The 22,054-nt window shown below is 39.9% G+C and overlaps 2 protein-coding genes across 2 annotated transcripts in view; both read left to right on the forward strand.

The window, feature by feature from the left end:
• The first annotated feature begins 7,221 nt into the window (after positions 1 to 7,221).
• On the forward strand, positions 7,222 to 12,029 carry dusp5 (dual specificity phosphatase 5). The gene is made up of 4 exons (XM_034111143.1): positions 7,222 to 7,673; positions 8,228 to 8,367; positions 9,002 to 9,221; positions 11,250 to 12,029. Exons 1-4 carry the CDS (start codon positions 7,310 to 7,312, stop codon positions 11,654 to 11,656), a joined length of 1,131 nt encoding a protein of 376 aa, XP_033967034.1. The 5' UTR covers positions 7,222 to 7,309; the 3' UTR covers positions 11,657 to 12,029.
• Positions 12,030 to 13,759: 1,730 nt separating this feature from the next.
• Positions 13,760 to 22,054, forward strand: part of smc3 (structural maintenance of chromosomes 3) — a 47,046-nt gene continuing 38,751 nt past the window's right edge. Inside the window, 10 exon segments of the mRNA XM_034111270.2 lie at positions 13,760 to 13,933; positions 15,217 to 15,292; positions 15,494 to 15,532; positions 15,640 to 15,707; positions 15,932 to 16,003; positions 16,638 to 16,717; positions 16,811 to 16,889; positions 17,175 to 17,292; positions 21,360 to 21,535; positions 21,850 to 21,930. Of these exon segments, the coding sequence (XP_033967161.1) occupies positions 13,919 to 13,933; positions 15,217 to 15,292; positions 15,494 to 15,532; positions 15,640 to 15,707; positions 15,932 to 16,003; positions 16,638 to 16,717; positions 16,811 to 16,889; positions 17,175 to 17,292; positions 21,360 to 21,535; positions 21,850 to 21,930 (804 nt within the window). The 5' untranslated portion in view covers positions 13,760 to 13,918.

Genomic DNA, 22,054 nt, shown 5'->3' on the forward strand with positions numbered 1-22,054 from the left:
ATATACAAAACATGTCTCTGAAGTGTTTGGCTCGAAACACCAAACAGATCATTGTAGCATCCAATAAACCCCTCTGTTTCAGCCCTGTTTCAAAAGTGCTGATTCTCTGTCTGTTACTTTAGACAGAGGTCCCCTTTAAATGACTTATATTAATCTATACTTTGTGTACTTATGTTTAACAAGCCCCACAAAAAACGGTGCATCCATCTCATAATACTTTCTGAGCAATGTCCATTTGATCCTACTTAATTTTGTAACTCTTACAGAAACTGATCACAAATATATAGTTTAAGATGTGTTTACCCAGAAAGGGAGGAAATGGCAGATTCATTGTGGATTATTTTTAGCTGCGGAGTAATACCCATTGCTCTAGTAAATATATATGACATCAGGAGTAGGAGTGACTTACAGTAAATGAAACTACAGTGCTTTTCTTCATAACAAAGATGGAATGTATCAGCCAGTGCAAATATGTAGCTGATTTATGTTTGTAATAGGTTTTGGATAACACTGAAGTCTAACAGAAGAAGGAATAGGATACATCAGGCTTTAGATAAACACACATCATTATTAGTAGGAGTTGTTTTCAACTGTACTGCCTGAATTGTCTTGGAACCATAACAACCCATGGACTGGCATTTAAAGAAACGTTCTGTAACCCTGCCCTTAACGGGAACAGAGCTCAGGGCTGCCAGCAGAGTATCAGTATTGCGAAAAATGTTAGTGGCAGAAAATGGCCTTGTAGAAAAGCCATAACAGGAAATGACCTCACTCCTTTGTGGTGATTATTACATATTACTGTTCTCGCCACATTTCTGTTAGATCTCTTCCCTGTATTACTGTCTAATTTCTGAGTAGGAAGCAGAAATAAAGGACAGAGAGTGCTTAACGCAGTGATGGGTTGGTGAGCAGCTCTGACGAGAAACAGCAGATATGGATGTGTGTTAATGTGAAGCAGGTGAAGAGCAGCTTTCCTGGATTGTCATCTGTGATGATAGCTTTCACAGCTCTACGTGCATGCTCGTGTTATTTTAAGAGATGTGTTAAACGTGGGCTCTTCAATGAAACTCCTCTACAGTAACCAGGCCACGCTGAGGTACTGTACACGATGTAGTTCAGCTCTCTGTGGAACATCTTGACACAAACTGTACACGGTGATAGAAATAACCAGGTGTGTATGTTCTCCTTTATACCTCGCACGCCACAGAGCAGCACGTCAATGCTTCGTGGTCCACGCCCAATTCCCACGGCGCTCTCGCCTCTGCAGCATAAAGAGGGCAGGCCACATTTATCACCACCTGAGGCAGGACTATTTTTATGCAATGGTAATTTCACCCGGAGACCCAGAGTGACTTTTCTTTCAGGAAAAAAACTGGGGTCAGTTGAGAGGTGAACTACCTTCTATCATCTGGCAAATGTACCGAAGTACTTCAGGTGCTTAAGTACAATTATGAGGTACTTGAAGAGTATCTTTTATGGCATATTAGTATGCATAAAAACACAAGAGATTATAAAATACAATGTTTTTTTTAATAAATGAAATTTGCCTATTTTAGTCAATTATTCTGGCCAATTAAGATATTTAATTTAAATATAATTAATTGTCATCTATTAAGATAAGGAGTACTGCATTGATCCCAATTTGAGATTTTTTTTCATTGGAGCAGCATAAAAGGACAAGGCATTGTACATTAAAGAAATTAAAAGACTAGAAATAAACATTCCAAAATGTAAACATCTCAAATAGAAATAAAATAGCATTAAAAAAAGTAGAAAATATACATGTTGAAATATTATAATTTTATGCCATTTTCAAATGCATTTAGTTTTTTCTTTTGGGGTTCTTTTTGTTTAATTATTTTTAGATTTTTCTGCATTGGATATGTTTAATACTTTCACTCTCCCTGTCTCACCTTACAGATCGTCTTGCCTTAGAGAGTCTTGACATGACGGTGAGCAGGGGGTGGGAGTCGGCGGGTGAGTCAAGCCTTCGAGGCATTTGTATCTATGTGTGTGTGCATGTGTCATCTGAGCCAGCATATCATGACTTGAACTCAGGAATACCAAACATTCCTGTTTCATATTGAATTTGGCAGCTACAGGTCGAACGAGGCCTTGGATGTGATGTGATGCACACACATAAACAAAACCCAGCGTGTGTCTACATGCCTTCAGCATTCCTACCTATACTTATACTGTGTGTTATCTTTTTTTTACATCTGATAATAATTTGTGATCTTTGGACAGTATGATTACGAAGTCCATCACACTACTCACTGAGCCACAGCCTCCCTATACTCTTTATCAATCATTCAGTAAGGTTTCAACTGTTCCAACTTTGTTTCGTTGTATTGACTTAATTTGATCATAGAAAACTGTCCTTATGGAGCTCATAATGCAAGACCGATATAGGACAGCATCCAAAGAACCACAGTTTTAAAAATGATAAATAAAACGTTAAAATGCACAACGTACCATAACTATAAAACAAACAATAAAAACGTAATACGGTTGTCTGCTAGCAGTACTTAAAATGTGTTTTCACTAACAGAGAACACAGACATGTCCTTATCGTAACTTCCCTTTTTTTAATCAGTAATGACCATATTTACTTCAAACATTTTGTACACAAGGTTCACATGCTGAACTTGGTTTATTAGTTCCTTGTGATGATCCTTGTGATGACTGCTGCTGTTTACATACATGTTAAACTATTAACTAGCTCTTTATTGGAACTGCTTTGAGTCATTTTTTGGTTCCCGAGTGAAATTCCAGCCCGCTGTACTCATTTGTCAGCTGAAGTGAGATGAGCAATGTAACAACATGGGCCTTATTAGGAAACAGTGTCATCATCTGGAGGCTCAGTCAGCACATCAGGAAGCACCTGTGCCACTGAGGGGGGACACAGGGGGAAAGTGGGGGGGCATCTCCCACTGAAGCGACCTATTGTGTTTTGATGCTTTTTATAAGTCACGTGGAAAAAGGGAGATTCTGAACAGGAAGTGACTTGACGCACTTACATACCGTACTAAAGCAGTTTGGCCAACAGTAATTGTCTGCTGTGAAAAAACAGATACATGTGTACAAGCAAGGTAAACGAGAAACCACTCTGCTGTTTTTAATCAGCCATCTCTCCTTCTTTTACATCAAGGTAAAATAATCCACATACACAGTTCAATACCTTCAACAAAAACTAGACTAAAGGAAGTCTTTCGTTTTGTTCAACAACTGGGAAAATGTTGACTGTGGCTAGAAGTAAAAACAACTGCATATTACAGTAAAGTTTGACGGCAGGGAATAGAACATTGAAATAGTATAAAATAAAAGTTATCCCTCAGAATAAAATACATTAGTTCTTTCTATATCCACCATTTTGGATAACTGACTGAGGCGGCAAGAAATCAGTTATATAGGAGCCGCAATACACCAGAATATAGTGTACTTGCAGGTTGTGTTTATGTGAGTAATTGACACAGTTCATGGGCAGGTTATTGGAAAACAAGCACTGACGAGAGAAAAAATAAACTGCATCATTTCACAATAATTAAAACACATTTACATCTCAAAGTGTATTTTTCAGATTTTTCTCTCAGCCTCCGTCCAGCCGGCTGTTAATGTTTTTCCCTCGAGGAGTAAAAACATTATCTTATGTTACGTCAATGAGAACAGTAGTGCAGGTGAAAACACTGGCCGAGATGTTTTGACTTCCATGAAATCATTATGAGATCACTTTTATACAAGATGTAGAATTATTATACGTTACATACATTACATTGCATTTAGCTGACACTTTTATCCAAAGCGACTTACAATAAGTACATTCGACCAGGAAGACACAACCTTGAAGAACAGAATCATATAAGTACATCAGGTTTCATAGAGCCAAGTATTTCAAGTGCTACTCAACTGGCTATAGATAAGCCAGTCCTTTATTAGTATATAAGTGCTCTGTTAGCAGTTATTTGTTAGTAATTCTATCGCTCAACTCCCATTGAATGTGGATACAACATTTGTTATTGTTATTTCCAATGAAATGTCTTGCTTGTGCATGACAAACGTAGAGGTTGGCTAGTTAATAAGTTGTTATCACCAAATCAGAGATAAATTGTTCCATGATTTAAAAAGGGTAGACAGAAGTTTTATTCTGTACACCAGGCAATCCTCAAAATAAAGTTTCATCCCAGATCAAATGTACATTGAAGGGTTTTGAATTGTATTGTCTAAGTAATTGTAATGTTATGTTGAAAATGTATGCATCCTTAATCCGTGTCTAATGTTTGCCTGTTGATGTTGCAAATGCAGCTGTTCCAATTCAAGAGAAATTCCAACCATTATTGATAGATATCCAAACTGATTATTTGTATTATTAATTATTTGAAATAATAGCAACTAGAAAATAAATTGACTTCATTTGACAAGTTTCCAGAGCCTACAATGAAAAATGTGTTCTCTTAATTTGAAACCCAATGATAATCTGTTATATATGCAAATATCCACATTGATGAAGCTTGAACCTTAGCATCTTTGTAATCATTTTTTGTCAAAAACACTTTTTTCTGTCAATCCTCTCATCAAAAATCAATTTGTTGTAGTTGTTCCATAGTCTTGTTTGTTTTTCATCTTTTATCTTGTATTCATTCATAATTAATGTATTTTATTCAGCATTGGTTGACAGCATTGGGACAGGTACATGACATTGCAATTCCCATGCATTTAAATATTAATCAAGTTTATCTTGAACCAGGGATGAAATAAATCATCTGCCCTGCTGTACTTGTAAACAGATGACATCACCACACAGATGACACACTTTGAGAAAATACTGCAGACACAGCCGACACAACAGTCCTAATAGCCGACCAGCTGACTGCAGAGCTTTGTGCAAGCAAGATTAGAAATTGCCTGCCTGCTTCCTAAACACATTAGCAATACTACAGAACCACTAATGTACTGAGGCAATCCTGTTAGCAATGTAATTTGGCTCAAAACATGTCATTGATGTGTGAGTGAAGGAGGAGAGGAAAGAGACCAGAGGAGGAACGAAGAGGGAGGGTACAGAACTTGTTTATCTTGCTTGTTTGGGACTACTGTTGTTCCTTACAGCTGACACTAACACACCCCATAATGAAATGAAGGCTTGGAAACGGATGGAGGGCCTCCCCGCTCATCAGCCATGATGTCACAGGGCCATATGGCACGCTGCCTGCTGTCCCTCTAATACTCAGCCGCCATCCAGGCATCCCGCCACCCAACACGCCCATCCATCCAACAGTGCACTATCCATCTCTCTGTCTGTCTGTCTGTCTGTCTGTCTTCCTATCTCTCTATTAATCTTCCAATCGATCTATTTATACTGAGAAAACTGTAACATTGACTTTAATTAAATGTATTGTCAACTAATTACACATAATTGTTTTAGGTTAGTTGAAAACAATAATATTAAATTGAACTGTGATCTCACTGATTTAAAAAAGGCAGACATGTGAATTCATTCTTAGTATCAATAGGTGTAATTTGCTGACATAATATATTTAATTAAAGTGAATCTTTCAGTTTTATCTATCCATATCTCCATCTAAATACATACACAGAACATAACAGAAACAGCCGAATTCTTGCCAGTATTGGATGAACTACTGTCATGGCCTATAGGGCTCTCTGTAATTATTATATATTTTTGTAATGCTTTTCTGTCTATTTGTCTCATTCCTGTTGTTGTTCCATGCCTCCCTCCCTCATTCTTTCTCTCTGTTTTGCTATTTGCTATCCCCATGCATTCATGCAGCAGCAGACACAACATGATGTAACGCATATTTGTTGGATTGCTTTCACTAAAGAGGCTTTCAGTACCTCTTGTTTACACTATGTATGTGGTACATTTTAAGCATGGCTTGGCCTTTAAACCTTGAGCTTCTGTAACACTCTGGCCCTCTAAAAGGATGTTGACACATACAGGATGCAATGAAGAAATGCAGAAATTAAAACAGTCAAAGTAACCAGTCAGCTATAGTGGCTGCTTTAGTAACTAGCCATTGACATTTGAAAACACAAAAGCAATAGTTCAACATTTTTAAATTGCACTTTTGCGTTGCAATCGCCTCCGAGTATGACATACAGTACAGTGAGTTCAAAATGTCTTCTGTTACAAAAAGGGAAAAAGTTACATATTAAAATACAACACACACAAACAGAACCCAAACACAGTACATGCTGCATGTTACATTTGAGTGCACGTCTTGTGAGTGCATGCAGTGTGCAGTTTAAACCTGTTAATTCAATTGGGGGATTAGGCTTACATACTGGGGGATATAAGGCAGGTTCCCTGGGCTATACATAGGACTAAGCGGAAGTTAGAGGTTTGTTTTTGTCAGCTACTGAGCTCCCCATGACTGCATGAAAGATTATTCACAAGTAGCCTTAACAAAATAAATCACCATTAAGGATTTACAGAACAGTGAGTGTGCTACTCACTAATGAGTTTATAGTGTATGTGAGCCTTAGTCATGATAGCCTTTCTTATTTACAATTCAATCACTGTAAATGTTGTCTTTTAACAGACATTTCAGTCATGGGTCCTGTATTATCACTTCAATCTTTTTCTGTAATGTTCCTCAAGTGTGTATGCATATGGGAGGGATATATCCAGTCTCTGATAGTATTACGTTATTATGAGAGTGCTCTCGTACTTATTTGATTCTGAAATTGTATATAAATATATATGTGTGTGTGTGTATATGTCCGCATCTGTAGCCAGTTATTGTCTCATTATACCGCACTGTCAATGAATTAAAAGTAAGTAGGCCTATCTATAAGTCGTCATGAACACAATTCTGTCCATCAGACAGAGTGCTGCTGTGGCTCCTGTCATCATTATGGATTTCTAATTTCTCTAAACGCCTGCTGTTTCCCCTCCTCGGTTCCCCTCTTCGATTCCTCCGCTCGCATCTCCTGTGGGAGGGCCTAAAACACGAGGATAGGAGTCGAGGAGGGGAATTAGAGAAATTAGAAACCTTCACTGAATATTGAATCAGACACACTGCGATAGTAGGGTTTTGTTTAGTAACCGGGGGTGGGGCCACAGCCGAGTCATAGATGTGGGCGTTTTCTCTTTCACTGCGATCACAACTCGCCGGTGTCCATATATGGTTCGTGACGTCACTAACCGGAGGTCCCGTTCACATAAAACCGATCGGCCGGAATCCCCTTGGAGGACATGTAAGCACGGACGCGCACGGGAACCATCGCTCACCCTTCTCCTCCAGTTGAATTCTTAAGGCAATAATAATAATAACAAATCCTCTGCGTCAAAATGAAAGTCACCAGCATAGACTGCCGGCGTCTGAGGAAGATCATCAGGAAGGAGTGCGCGAGCTGCCTTATTGTGGATTGTCGACCCTATCTTTCCTTCGCGAGCTCCAACATCGAGGGCTCCGTCAATGTCAATCTGAACTCAGTGGTGGTCCGGAGGTCCCGAGGAGGTCCGGTGCCTCTGCAGTTTGTCATCCCGGATGAGAATTCCCTGCTCCGGCTCCGGGAGGGGAGCATATCGACCATCATAGCTCTGGATGACCGGACGTCCCACTGGCAGAAACTGAAGAAGGACAGTGTAGCACAAATAGTAATAAACACTCTGTCGCATCTGGCCAGCGGGGCAAACATCTGTTTCCTGAAAGGTGAGAGCTTTGTTATAATGACACTTTATTTTTTTATCACAAAAGGGAGAGAATAGAATATAAATCTAAAGAAGCAGGCAGGGTTATTCACATCTTAAATGTTTTACAAGCTTTTTTAAATGTCTATTTGTCTTCTTTTGGGATTAAACCGTCTCGGTTCTTGGAGAGATTATGTCCTGTGCGTCAACGGAGCGGATGAGTCAGTGCGAGAGAAACGTTGGTGTTGCAATGATTTTCATTGATAAATACAAAAAGAAAGAAAATGAAATCGCAGTTAAACAACAGCATCGTGCTTTGGATAATGTGTTGAAACACATCAATGTCCGTCGGTCACCTCTGCGTCCTCAGGATGTGGCCCCCCTTACAGGATTACCGGTTTCACAACTGTAATTAACTTTAACTTTTAATCAGGTTATAAATGTTATAATCAGCTGCTTAGACGTGTTTTTAAGATTTGCCATTTCACAATAATGTGTATTTGTGTGTGTTGGTGGCATGGAGGCAGAACTATTCTAAGCTTATTCATTAAATTATGTGTTCATGTTTTTTCTCAGGAGGATACGAGAACTTCCACTCTCAATACCCTGAACTTTGCACTGAGGTGAAAACCCTCGACCAGAGCGGAACTGAAACCGAGAAAAGAGTCAACAACTACAGTGACAAGCTTTCTCACCGCAAACCAGATTATGATCAGGTATGGAAACACCCTACAATACATTACCTCACTCTCTCACACATGCACGTTTTTATTTGTAACCTTATCAAAAAAAGCACACACTTCCAAGCCCTGCTGACATCAGAGAGAATTATATGCGGCATCATTTTGATATTATCTGACCTTCACTGCTCCCTGACCTCATATTTTACTAAAAATGGGAGAGCCTATTCACCGATGCCCAGCTGACATCAAAATACCCCACAGAGGAAAACAGTCTTTCATCTCTGACCTTCCTTCTATCTCCTCCACTGCCCAAATAGAAAGCATGAGGCAGCTTCACATCTCAAAGAACACTCTATTGAGTCTGGTTGATATATTGTTGGTTATTTAAACATGATAGGAGAAATCCCCCCATGCAGATGTACGCATCTGTGTGTGTTTCGTCTGCATATAAACACAATGTTCTTCCCTGCAGATTAACAGGATGGCAGGTGTTTCTATGTTGTGGCTCGGACCCTTTATCTCAGAGGTGGATTATGGGATGGATTAAAGCAGAGGCATCAGTATCTGGGGTCCAGTGTTGTGTCTTGTTAGGTGGCCGTGAATACAACTGCCTTGCGTATTAGTCCTTATCGACATGAACTAACATCTCTTTTTCTCTCCCCCTCAGGGTAAACCTGTAGAGATCCTGCCTTTCCTCTACCTCGGTAGTGCCTACCACGCCTCCAGACAGGACTATCTCAGCGACCTTCACATCACGGCCTTGCTCAATGTGTCGCGCAGGGACATGCAGCCGGCCAAGGGCCTCTACGACTACAAGTGGATCCCAGTGGAGGACAGTCACATGGCCGACATCAGCTCCCACTTCCAGGAGGCCATAGAGTTTATTGGTGAGTTCAAGGGAATGCATGTTTTGCCTGCATGGCTCTCCTTTTATTTATCCAAATGGTTTGCTTTAGTTAAAATAGAAAAGAAAAACACATGCACACACTTAAACACAAAATACACAATACACAAACAAATAGGCTACATTCACAAAAGTACATCATGGTTCTGTCCCTCAATCTATTTTAGGGAAATACATTTACCACCACCAAGATGGCGTCTTTTCTAGAACAAGTTCTCTATTTCAAATGCAACGTTACCTTAAGGAATCTCCTATACATAGGTGTTTGAGATGTGTCGTCAAATAAACCCTATGTCGCTGCCTCTCGCCTGCATTCATTCACAAATAGAGGGCTGATTAGAAATCCTGTATCAGTTTAACTTTATCGCCTTCCTTTAATCCCCCACTAACACATCCAGCCAGCCTCATTCAGGATTTGGTCACTTCCCCCCGTCCCCCTCTGAACTCCCTCCCTTGTCTTTACTTGAAAAATACAATCCCATGCCGTCATCGCCTCCCAGGCATTAATCTCTGTGGCTTTGCTCTGCCGGGTGTGGCCAGTCAGTGTGACAACTGTGTGAGCTGTCCGTGTTTAGTAATGTCCGGGTGGAGGAGGTTTGGGGCTGACTGTCATTAACACACAGTTGTTTGTGATGGTTATATGGAGCAAAAAAGCCAGCTGACTGACACATAATGAGATTGTGTAGTTGTTGGTTGCTTGCCGGTGTCAATACTGTCGGACCCTATGGCAGGGGAAGGGAATGTGTTACAGAGGAAAAGAGGTGCTGGATAATAGCAGCAGCAGCAGCAGTAAAAGATGCACATAATGTGCTTTTTGCTATTTATAGCCAGGCATAACCAAGGACAGCACGCACGAGCAGCATGGCTGACCAGTATTGGGTGTCTAATGTTTTTATTGTGCATTTGGGGATGCGGCCTACATTCAGGTTACCTTTGTGTAAGCCTGTTTATTTTTTACATAATGCTGAAAATTGTTCAGGTTTAGCCAGAGGGCCAGCCAAGTTCATTAACCATGCCAAATGATTATGGTGCACACGAATAATCTCCGGGCTGCTGCTGGGCCCCGAACGAAAATCAATCACCAATCACAATCTCTGCGCACATGCATGGTGACGGATGTACAGTCAGAGAGGATGTGATAAATATTATTGACCCACTGCTGCTTTCACGCTGTCCACCATCCTGCACTCCAGATGGGAAGATCATGATTCATTTATGCGGTTTACGTAGATAAGAGCTGTCAGAAATCATACTTCTCCCTGCTGTGTCTTTCATAACCAGACAGATGTGGCCCTCAATGTTTCTAGTTAACAGAGAGAGAGATGTGTTAGGGTCTGAAGTGGCTTTGTGTAACTAACTATATTATATTAACCACATCTTGCAATGGGTTGTGAGTGACACTCATAACAGAAAGTAGGTTTTTATGTGGGCACCAGAACATTCAGATAAGTGTGTAGGAGTGCTGAAACTCTAAACTGGAGCACACAGTGAGCTCTGCAGCAGCACCCAGCGCCCCCACAGCAGTGTAGGAGAGAGACAGTCTCATGTACCACTGCTCCGTATGACTCAGAAAAGCCTCACAAGTGTCTCTGCATCCCCAACTAAAGCATTTCTGCGTCCCTAAAAAGCCTACTGATATGGTTGATGTAACTGTTTGTCCATTAAATCCTGCTTTTGTTTATGTGCGAGAGACAAGCTAGATGGATTTACAGAAACGCGTTAGTTAGTGGGAGTAAAAAGTAGGCAATGAATACCCTATCTGGGTGATTTTCATTTGTTATTATTGACTGTTTAAAATGCCTTGTTGATTCTTTTTAACTTTTCCTCCACATAACTTGACTTTAAACATCCATTACAAACACAAACACCAAAACAGAATAGTAAAACATGACACAAAACCGTGGCCATTATTTTGAAATGAACTATTATAATGCAACTTTTGATTCTGTACAACCATTTTGCCTATGATGATATCATTAACATTGTCTTCTTCTTCCTCTTGTCCTTGCAGATAACGTGAAGCAATCAGGAGGAAAGGTTCTAGTCCATTGCGAAGCAGGCATCTCCCGCTCACCTACCATCTGCATGGCCTACATCATGAGGACGCAGCAGCTGCGGTTGGATGCGGCCTTCGACATCATCAAGCAGTGCCGGGCAGTCATCTCACCCAACTTCAGTTTCATGGGTCAGCTGCTGCAGTTTGAATCAGAGGTCCTCTCAATGGCCCCTGCTCATGCCGCCACACCTGAAACTGCCACACCCTGCGCCCCAGAGTCCGCCTCCTTTTTCGCCAACGACTTCAACACCACTTTCAACACCAAAAACTTTGAGCCATCTGTGTTCACCCTCCCTACCTCTTGCCTGCAGTCCCCGGTCCACCACCAGTTCACACTGAGCCCAATAACTGCACTGCCTTAAAATGAACCATGACTGCTTGTATCTTACTTGAAAAAATAACAATGGATGCTCTCTGTGTGCCTCGTGTTGAAGCCAGCAGAGCAGATAGACAGAAACAGAAGTGTCAAGGTAATAGTATTCAGTTCATGGAACTAATGAAAAAAACTATGGGCTACAGATCTTGTTTACCTGTCCTCTGTACTTCTATGATGAAACAACACAGCACAGTGATATACTGCAATATACATGCCTTAGGTTGATATTGTGATTTATGCCTATTCACAAATACAGTCAGGCATGAAACCTAATTTATTTTCAAAATTGTCTGTCTGATTTTTTTCAATAATGTGGATGTTAATATGTGTTTAATAAATGTTTTCACCATGACAATTAAGTTGTTGTCACGTTGTTATTCCAGCATTATGTTTAGTAGTTGATGTTTGACAACATCAAAGAGTAGTAAGAATAGTTTGTTTACATGGGCCTTATTATCCTTACTCGGGTTAAGATCTTGTTCCGGGTATGATGTTTACATGGAACATAATAGACTTAGTTTATCATTACCTAATTTCAAAAGGTTTCAAGTTTTCTGATCATCTTTGTGTCGTAGTTTCTCACCATCTCAGTCACTTCAAAAATTGTAATACTGTAAGGTGTCCATGCCACCAGTGGTGTAAGAAGTATTCAGAAACTTTACTTAAGTTTAATGCAATATTATACTCCCGTATTCATCCGTTGATGTGAAAGGATGTGCTCAATTGAACTATTTTATACATTTCAATAGTTTCCTCTGAGAAATTGTGGGGTAAAAGTAGGCTGCAAAGTTGCATACAATTGAAATACTTAAAGTATCCCATTTGTAATTAAGTAAGTAAAGTAGGTTAATGTAGTTCCATGCACATCCCACCATGCCACTGCAGGTCCTGGTTACTGTCTGAGAGACCAGATGCACGTTTCTGAAAGCTGGATGTTTACAATCACAATATAATAGGGATATTACACAAATCATAACCAGGACACTGGTGTGCTCACAAACACACTCAATAACACTTTTGGCATTAATTGCATTTGGGGATTAGAAGTTGATAGGACAGGCCCACATGGGCAGCAGAAGAGGCAACAGTGACACCTGCAGTGACCATACTTGCCAACCCTCCCGATTTTCGCGGGAGACTCCAGATTGCATTGCCCTCTCCCGGGGTCATATTTCTCCCGCATTTCTCCCGAGTTTTGACAAGGACTGTTTCCACTCGGACTTTAATACAGCTACACCATTGTTTGGTTTCCATGGTAGCACGTCTCTTAAATTAGCGCGCGCAACTGAAAATCTGAGAGGGTGAAGAAAATAGTCACAGAAAACAGGACAAGGATCGACAACTCCACCCTCTGCTCACTCCTTTCCTGAATACAGGTCCAGCCCACACATATGCTCCATCAAGGATGGTGCTGCAGGCCGCAAGGCATTGCACTTACAACTACAATACAATAATTTCTGAGGTCTCAAGGTTGGCAAGTATGGCAGTGACTGAGATGGCCTTTATAAGTATATTGAAATTAGCAGCATTGCTCACATTCATAGTTCTGATTAGACTGCACGTATATCAGCTTATGTCAGGTTAGTGTTAACAAGTGCAACATAGGCAATGGAAACTGATGAAAACACATGAGGATGAGAACACATTTAAAAAACAGAAACAGGTTAGGCTTTTTTGTCCACATTTCCATATGAAACAGTTTAAAGTTGTACTTTCTAAAGAAAGAATAAAACATTAAATTGGGGGGAAATCGGTAAACAGAATTGTTTATCGATCGATAAGACATGTTTCAATTTGAGTGCATCTTCATCATCGACTATTTTCTGTGTTTGGCGCCTAAGACAGACAGCTAGACTGTACCAGTGGTGGAACAGATAGGTAGCTAGGTTAACAGCAAGCGTATTCAACCTGTTATTTACATACATCGCTTCAATGATTGACGATACCCAAATTACACATAATTGAATTGTCTATTGTTAGATTCTGTCTAACTTATAACACCATCACACAGCATTATATATGTTTGTATTACTACAACCCTGTTTTCACATAATGGTATCATCCATTTTATCCCGCCCCCGCCGCCATTTTCCATGTTATTCTCTTCTCTCAGTGTTTCACCAATTTTGAATGCATCAATTTCTTATAATTTGTTAAATTTGGGTTATTAACTTCCCGGCTTCTCCAGCTAAGTGCGGAGGGAGCTTATCTCCGTAGTTAGCTAAGGAGCCGCCTTGTTCAGACAGCCATGTACATCAAACAGGTAAGATAACGACACCAGACTTGTGCGTGTTGCCGACTTTCACCAGGCTATCTTTACGTTATTCCAACAAACGGTTCTTATTGGGAAACCGATGTTTTGCACACACTCTAACGTTAATATGATTGCATAGCTATGCTAACGCACACACACTTAGGCTAAATAGCCAGCTTGATAATGCTAGCAAGTGCTATGTGGATTAATGTTGAGTTGAATTGCCCGTCCCACTTCCCGGGATGCTAAGCTAACGCTACATGCTAACCGGTGGGTTAGCGGATTGTTCGCTTTTCTATAACTTTTGCACGATACAATGCTGCAATCTTATTCTTTAAATGCAAATGTCTGCTTTGAAAACATCGTGGCTGTCAAGTGTATGGGTTATTCTGTTAGCAACCCTGCAAACACGTTAATGTCCTGAATGAAAACTGGCTCATACAGTAGCCGACAGACTAGGCCCTGCTGGAAATCATCGTGCCCCGCTTATGATACTCTGATGCTCCGCTGAGCACATCCATGCTGAGTCTGACTTATATCGGAGGCACCAAGCTGTAATAAAGCTGCATTCATTAATAGTTCCTGGCTTACTACTAAAGTCATGTCACATAACTTTTTCTAGCTGCAGTTTGTGTTTATTTTTGTTCTAATTATGAGGGTGTTATCAGTGGGAGAAGTACTCTCTTGTACTCTTCTACTAATCTTGCACTTTAGTAAAAGTTGGAGACCAGAGTGTAGGAATACTCTTGTTACAAGTAAAAGTCCTGAATTAAAAATGTTACTCAAGTAAATGTATACAAGTATAAGCATCAAAATATACTTAAATTACCTAAAGTACAAATTGGCAAATTTCAGAAAAATGTATTATGTTTTGTGATTATAATATTGATGCATTAAAGTGTTATCAAAGCTGGTAAATATGCAGCTAGTTTGATTACTTAGTATGCTGCAGGGTAGCTTGTGAATGTCCAAACTCCATGCAACAAAAAACAAATGAATGTGTTCTTTATATTTCACATTATTTATCCAAATGGGCAAAGTAACTAAAGGTATTATATAAATGTAGTGGAGTAAAAGTACACTATTTACTATTTGTATGGAAATAAAAGTACATAGTGGCAACACATTGAAGTACTCAAGTAAAGTAGATGTCTCTCAAAATTGAACTTGAGTTGAGTACATGTAATTAGTTACTTCCATCTCTGCATAACTTTGTCTAGCCACAGTTTGTGGTTGATGTTGTGTCAGTATGAGGCTGTCCTGCTCACAGTGGTCTCTGGGTTCTTGTGCAGGTCATCATCCAGGGGTTCCGAAGTTACAGGGACCAGACTGTGGTGGACCCCTTCAGCCCAAAACACAATGTCATCGGTGAGTGTGTGGACACCTCAACTTTTCTCATGTTGTTGTACTTTACCGTATTTAAAACAAATATGAAGTGTAAGGTGATGTACTCTGAATGAAGGCATTTACTTTTAATGCTAATAGAAATCGGTGTGCCATGTCTCATGTTGGTGGCTGTGCACCTTATGTCCCTATGTACTCATCTTATTTGTTCTTGTCTGTTTACAGTGGGAAGAAATGGATCAGGAAAAAGTAACTTTTTCTATGGTATGTCTTCCTTCATTATTTGCACTATATACATCAGTCAAACATTATTCTATTATGTTGAGTTGTTTTTTGTTGTCTAAATCTGTGACTCGGCTGTGTTTTCTTAGCCATCCAGTTTGTGCTCAGTGATGAGTTCAGCCACCTGCGACCTGAACAGCGCCTGGCTCTGCTCCACGTAAGTTCGGGAAACCTTCAGAAACTCCTAACCCTGTGGTGGTCTACAAATTGCTTGTTAGCCATACTTACGCTGACAAAAGCTTGTGCAACTTCCTAATAACTGAAGGATTAGTTGCATATTTGTTGAAATAATACGTTTTGATGGAGAATGAAACATATTGTAACATACAAGGCTTATGAATAACATTTAATCATTATGTTTTTCCTCCCCTTTCACTGTAGGAGGGAACTGGTCCTCGTGTCATTTCGGCTTTTGTGGAGATTATATTTGACAACTCTGACAACCGGCTGCCGGTAGGAATTGCAAACATGTTATGTTGATCCTATTACTGTAATCTTAGACACACCAATTTATTATTTCCAAGCTGATGACCTGACACTTGAAGTCCTTTCAGTAAGCCTCTCAAAGAATACCCATCTTCTGTGTGTATGTGATAAGTAATTGGTTGTTTTAAAAGTTGAAGCCTGTTTAAGCTAAAGCAAGAGGTGTACTGGTTTATTGGCATGTTGTCTGGAATGACCAATGTAAGATTAAATGTGCGTACCATATTTCCAACTTTTAAACATATATGTAAGGCTTTAAGAGAGGCAACGTAAACCATTTAACATCGCGTTTGTACCAACAGTACAACTTATTGACCTCTCGTTTCATCAACATCTTTAGTCTAGGCTCCTAGTGGAAGTGGTGCATCATCACTATAATATGTTGAGTTCTTACTGAACTGTTCCTAAATTGGTGACGATTGCTGTGTCCAGTGATTGTAGTCCCAGTGCCTCCAGTACACAGTGCTTATTATTGTGATGATGAAGGCCGGATGTTTGCACTTCTCTAGAAATCCAAAGCCTGGTAACACTGTGACATAACCAGTCAGTTCTGCTGATGTGTGTGATTGTCCTCTTCAACTGTGATGCCTGTCTCTCCCCTCAGATCGACAAAGAGGAAGTCTCCCTCCGGCGTGTCATTGGCGCAAAGAAGGACCAGTACTTCTTAGACAAGAAGATGGTGACGTAAGTATTGCAGAGGATGACGGTACATTTTTTCACAGGAAATAACAACCCTATGAATTCATGTTATCACTTGTTTGATTGTTATTGTTGCAGTAAGAACGACGTCATGAACCTTTTGGAGAGTGCCGGCTTTTCTCGCAGCAACCCCTACTACATCGTCAAGCAGGGAAAGGTGAGAGAGGAGTGGGTGGGCTAAACTTCACACAAGACACACGTTTCTTTTTGGCTGTTGTGTAATGCATTGCAGTATTTAAGCAAGGCAGTAAAAAGAGTGCCCACTGTGTTTAACTGAATAGCTTGTCCTGTTCAAAATCTGCTGATTTAAGGATTAGTGTCAAAAATGAGGAAATCGGCTCAAAAGAATCAAGAATTAAAAAATGCCATGCATGAAAGTCTTGGACCTAAATTTCACATAAGTGTTTTTCACCTCATGCATAATTTCAATGTTTTAATACAGATCAACCAAATGGCCACAGCTCCTGACTCCCAGCGTCTGAAGCTTCTGAGAGAGGTGGCGGGAACACGAGTGTACGATGAGCGCAAAGAGGAGAGTATTTCTCTCATGAAGGAGACAGGTCATTATTTTCTTTAACATCATTGTTTCATAGATTGTTCCAGCTATTGGTAGTCAATACCTGTACCATTGAAATGTCACTATTTTTCATACCGAATTTGATCCCACTATATAAAACAGAAATAAAACATCAATCCCAGGTCCTTACAAATACTCCTTTGTTACATTTTCATACAGTTTATTTTAATGATATATAACTCCCTTTTTAAAAAAAAAAAGGTTTTCGCCAAAAACTTGTTCTTGTAAACAGTAGGGGTGTTGAACATAATCGTTTCTACGATGCATTGCGATGCGGACGTGGACGATTCGGTATCGATGCAGTGACGGAAGATAATCGATTATAGCGTAGTAACGTTGCTTCCTGATTTTCCGGCCGCGGCTTTACTATAACGTTTTTTTTTCTGTCACTTTAATATCAAATCTGTCGGTGACGCAGAGATCAGGGAACAGACGTGACAGCGGCACAGCAACACCAAACACGGAGCAGTCTGCTTTATCCACCAACACAAGAACACCAGTCCAGAACCAACAGCAGAAGGACCCGCTCTGAATCACTCCGTGTCGCTGCGGCTCAGAGACACAGGGATTTATGTTTTTCAAAAATAATCGCGTTACAATCATGTGAGGTTTTTGGTGGATTTAATTAAGTCTTGGATTGCAGAGTATGAATGCCCTCTAGCAATTTTCAGACGATACGTGTGTAAAGTTTGTGAAGGCAGGAGGAAAAAAGCTTCCGCGATCACCGCCTCCTCTGTTCCTCCAAACCCCGCCCTGAAAATAATGAGTGACAGGCTGATAGTGACCCGATAGAAACTTTGTTATTCACTTAATCACTGAGATATAATGAAGCTAACTTAATCTCATACATTCATGGGATTATGTAACAGTAAAACAGAGAATGTGTGCACCCACATGCAGTATTTTAGTTGTTATATGCTGTTGTAAATAATCCTGTTGTCTGCTGTGTTCAGACTCAAGTCCTGTGTGTGATGCCACATTCAGGACCTTCAGTGTCCTTTTTTTAACAGAAGACCGTGGCTAGAAGCTGCAGCTAGACTGCAGAAGCATTAGTTTTTTGTTTTTGAGGATGGAACAACTTCACACACAGATGCAGGGAGGCTAGACCTATACAATTCATTTATTTTGGTTTATAAATTAATGTCAAGACATTTAAGTTATTGATTTCTGAAGCACTTTCTAAATAATAAAAAGAGAGTTCATATGTATTTACTGCATGTATGCATTGATGAAAAATAAGCCATGTGCAGTAATATAGAAAATTGAGGATGCAACGCATTGGTATGAATCGTGATGCATCGGGATATCGAATTGAATCGAATCGTTGACAGGATAATCGTAATCGAATCGTGAGACCAGTGAAGATGCACAGCCCTAGTAAACAGATCACTATAGGGTAGGGATGGGAACGATTAATCGAATATTCGAAATGATTCAGGTATTCGAATAATTATTCATGTATTGGAATATGAGTCATGAATATTTTTATAATTTTTTTTTTTTTTGGGAGTGATGCCTAAGTTGATTATCAAATTGAATAATTCAATGTTTTTTTTTGGGAGTGATGCCTAAGTTGATTATCAAATTGAATAATTCAATATGTGTGTACGACAGTGCCATAGCTAAATGTGTTAGGTGACGTTTTAAGGTGTGTTTTGCTCAGCTTACCGGTCCCTCACAGCGGGCAGAGCTGCAGGTGCTGATCTCTCTCTCGCGTCCGGTTATACTTCACTCGTATTTATGTCCAAATCCATCAGATCTAGTTAGTTCTAGCCAATGATATGGCTGCTGCCCCTCCCTACACGCAGATCACGCAGACTCAAACCTCATCTTAGGCCCAAATGTGGCGCAAATGCGCTCTGCAGTCGTTGCAAGGTTCCGGCGCTAACAGTTCATGAGCGTGCTCCCCCGCCCCCTGTCAACACTCGCGACACATGGCCAGCCTAAACAACAAGAAGCGCTGCTTGGCAACCGTGTGTGGCGGCAAAGTACTAGAAATTTTTTGACTGGAGAGATTTAGTTTTGCCGGTCTTCAACATATTTTACCAGTCATAGTCCGGTAATTATTTACACTCTAAGAAGAGTTACATTTATATATACATGCTATACCTTGCTATACCCGCAACCTCCGTTCCAGCTGAGAGGGTCTTCTCTACAGCTGGGCTGATTGTGAATCACCTCCGCACATGAAAGCTGTAGGCCAGGGGTGCCCAACCTTTTTTGAGCTACTTTTAAAGTTGCCAGTCTGCCGAGATATACCAGTCCAAATAGAGAGGCATAGCCTACTACCAGGTAAATACACACTTCTACTTGTATAAAACTGACCTTCGTACGATTAATACTTCATAAAATAATGCAGATCCTTTATCTTACCTCTTTCTAATCTACACACATACAAGTATTTAACTGAAGTTACACAACAGTGTTGTTGATACAGAGTTGGAGTTTATTCACACTTCACATACTACAGTGGGTAATGTTTTCAAGAAACATTGAACAGTGCTGCCACATATGACACAGGAAAAAAAGAAAAGACTCTGAACCCTTTCTTTGCCATTATATAAAAATAGTGTTGCTACAAAAGTATAAATTAGGCTTACTAATAAGACAACTCAGATCTGAAGCTACACAGGAATCTGCTGCAACAGTGCAATAAAAAAGACAAAATTAATAGAATCAAACTCTTTTTTTGTTGCATTTTAGTAGAGTATAAAAAGAAATGCCTTTTTAAAATAGGATGCAAGCAACACTAGTTTCTTAACCTGAATTTATAATAGACTATAATCAATTTAAGTTTGCATTCTTATACCATTTTGTACAATAATTATAATGAATAAGTTCAAATAAACTAAAACTTACAGCTGATTAATAACGGTATCTAACTTGAGTTTTTATTATATCAAAAACCTGTTGAAATGCTACTGTTTTTTACTGTCCCCCAAAAGCGCGTCGGCAGCCTCCAGGAATGCTTCTTTCACAACTTCGCCGTCTTTGAAAGACTTCATGTGTTTCGCAAGAACGTGACTGACACGATAAGATGCTATGGTAGCAGCCTTGCTCTTGTTGTTGGGCCTGGTGAAAATGGACTTCTGTGCATTTAGCTGTCCTTTCAGGCCCCTCCCCTTTTGAGAGCGTAGGGCAGAATTAGGAGGGAATTTCGTCTCGTAGTGTTTGAGCACTGTTTTGAAATGCCGCTCCAAAATTACCCTTCTTCGATAAAGCTACGCTCGCATTGCAGATGAGACAGATGGACTTTGAATTGGAATAAATACAAAAATAATCATCCTCCCACTCGGAGTGAAAATTATATATTTTTTGCTTCTGCCATAATTGCGGTCTTGTTTGTGTGCGGACTGTCACTCCTGTTGACACGGACAACGTTAGCGAATTAGCCACGCCCCGACACATGGGGTCACGCCAGCCAATCACAAAGCTTTGATGCGTTCAAGTGCATTATTCTGGCACAGGAAGATTATGTTTTAGGACATTAACGATAAAACAGAATATTGTTGTTCTATTTTTAGACACATCTCGCGATCGACTGGGAATCTCCCCGATCGACTGGTTGGGCACCCCTGCTGTAGGCCTATAGCTGTCAAACTGTGATCACCAGTTCAATACATTTGACAAATTCAACTTGGTTTCTACACTTATTTGAACATGTATGTATTTCCAAAAATTCTTGAAAAAAAATTGGGTACAAAAAATAAAAAGATTCAGGACTTTTTTTTTTTACCCAATTTCTTTTTTTATAAGATATGTACATTTCACATGTACCATTTACCATAACGTTGACTAGCTCTTCTCCTACAGACTTGTGTAGCATTGTTAGGGAAAAAATACAACGTCTACTTGACCAGTAGATTATGATTTAACGGCGTCCTTGTGGATTTTATTAATACAGGATGCTGTTAGTCTAGAGTCCCCTGGTATTGTAGAAAACACTTTTAAGAAGTTAAAAAAATAATGACAAAACAATGACATCAAAATAAAACCCAGTCCCAATTAATAGAGTATTACATTAAAAAAACAATCTGATGTGTTCTTCAGAGGGGAAGCGAGAGAAGATCAATGAGCTGTTGAAGTACATCGAGGAGCGTCTGCACACCCTGGAGGATGAGAAGGAGGAGCTGGCTCAGTACCAGAAGTGGGACAAGATGAGAAGAGCTCTGGAGTACACCATCTACAACCAGGATCTGAACGAGACCCGCGCCAAGCTGGACGAGGTAACCAACTCAAGAGAAACAAATACATTCTTTGTATATACAAATAACAGTGTGTGGTTGTAAACATTTGTGTTGATGCCAAGGTAGGAAATGATCACTGCCCATTCTTCAGAATATTACATATACACAAAATAATACAGAAAGTACATTTTTAGTTTATCAGCCTTTTTGATGTCAGGAATAACGTTTTTTGAAAGTAAAAAATTATATAAAAGATCTAAACAATGAATGTAAGAATCACAAATACAATTTAGTTTTGGCCTCTGTTGTGTACAATTTCAAAACCAAAACCTTTTTGTCCTCTTTCTCCAAAGCTGTCCAGCAAGAGAGAGACCTGTGGAGACAAATCCAGACAGCTGCGTGATGCTCAGCAAGATGCCCGCGACAAAGTAGAGGTAAGGAGTTCAATACATATTGTTACTAACACTGCAGCATGATGGCAACGTCTATAAAAGAGGATTTGCAATATTTAGTGATTTACTCAAAATCATAAGGTCAAACTTCATATTTTTAGCATCC

The sequence above is a fragment of the Pseudochaenichthys georgianus genome, chromosome 1, assembly GCF_902827115.2.
Source record: "Pseudochaenichthys georgianus chromosome 1, fPseGeo1.2, whole genome shotgun sequence".
Lineage (NCBI taxonomy): Eukaryota > Metazoa > Chordata > Actinopteri > Perciformes > Channichthyidae > Pseudochaenichthys > Pseudochaenichthys georgianus.

Bases quoted from the DNA above. Each gene is read 5' to 3' on its own strand.
- dusp5 (XM_034111143.1), top strand. From the start codon at position 7,310: ATGAAAGTCACCAGCATAGACTGCCGGCGTCTGAGGAAGATCATCAGG. The intron at 7,674-8,227 runs GTGAGAGCTTTG...GTTTTTTCTCAG, and splicing joins AAACATCTGTTTCCTGAAAG to GAGGATACGAGAACTTCCAC. The intron at 9,222-11,249 runs GTGAGTTCAAGG...TTGTCCTTGCAG, and splicing joins GGAGGCCATAGAGTTTATTG to ATAACGTGAAGCAATCAGGA.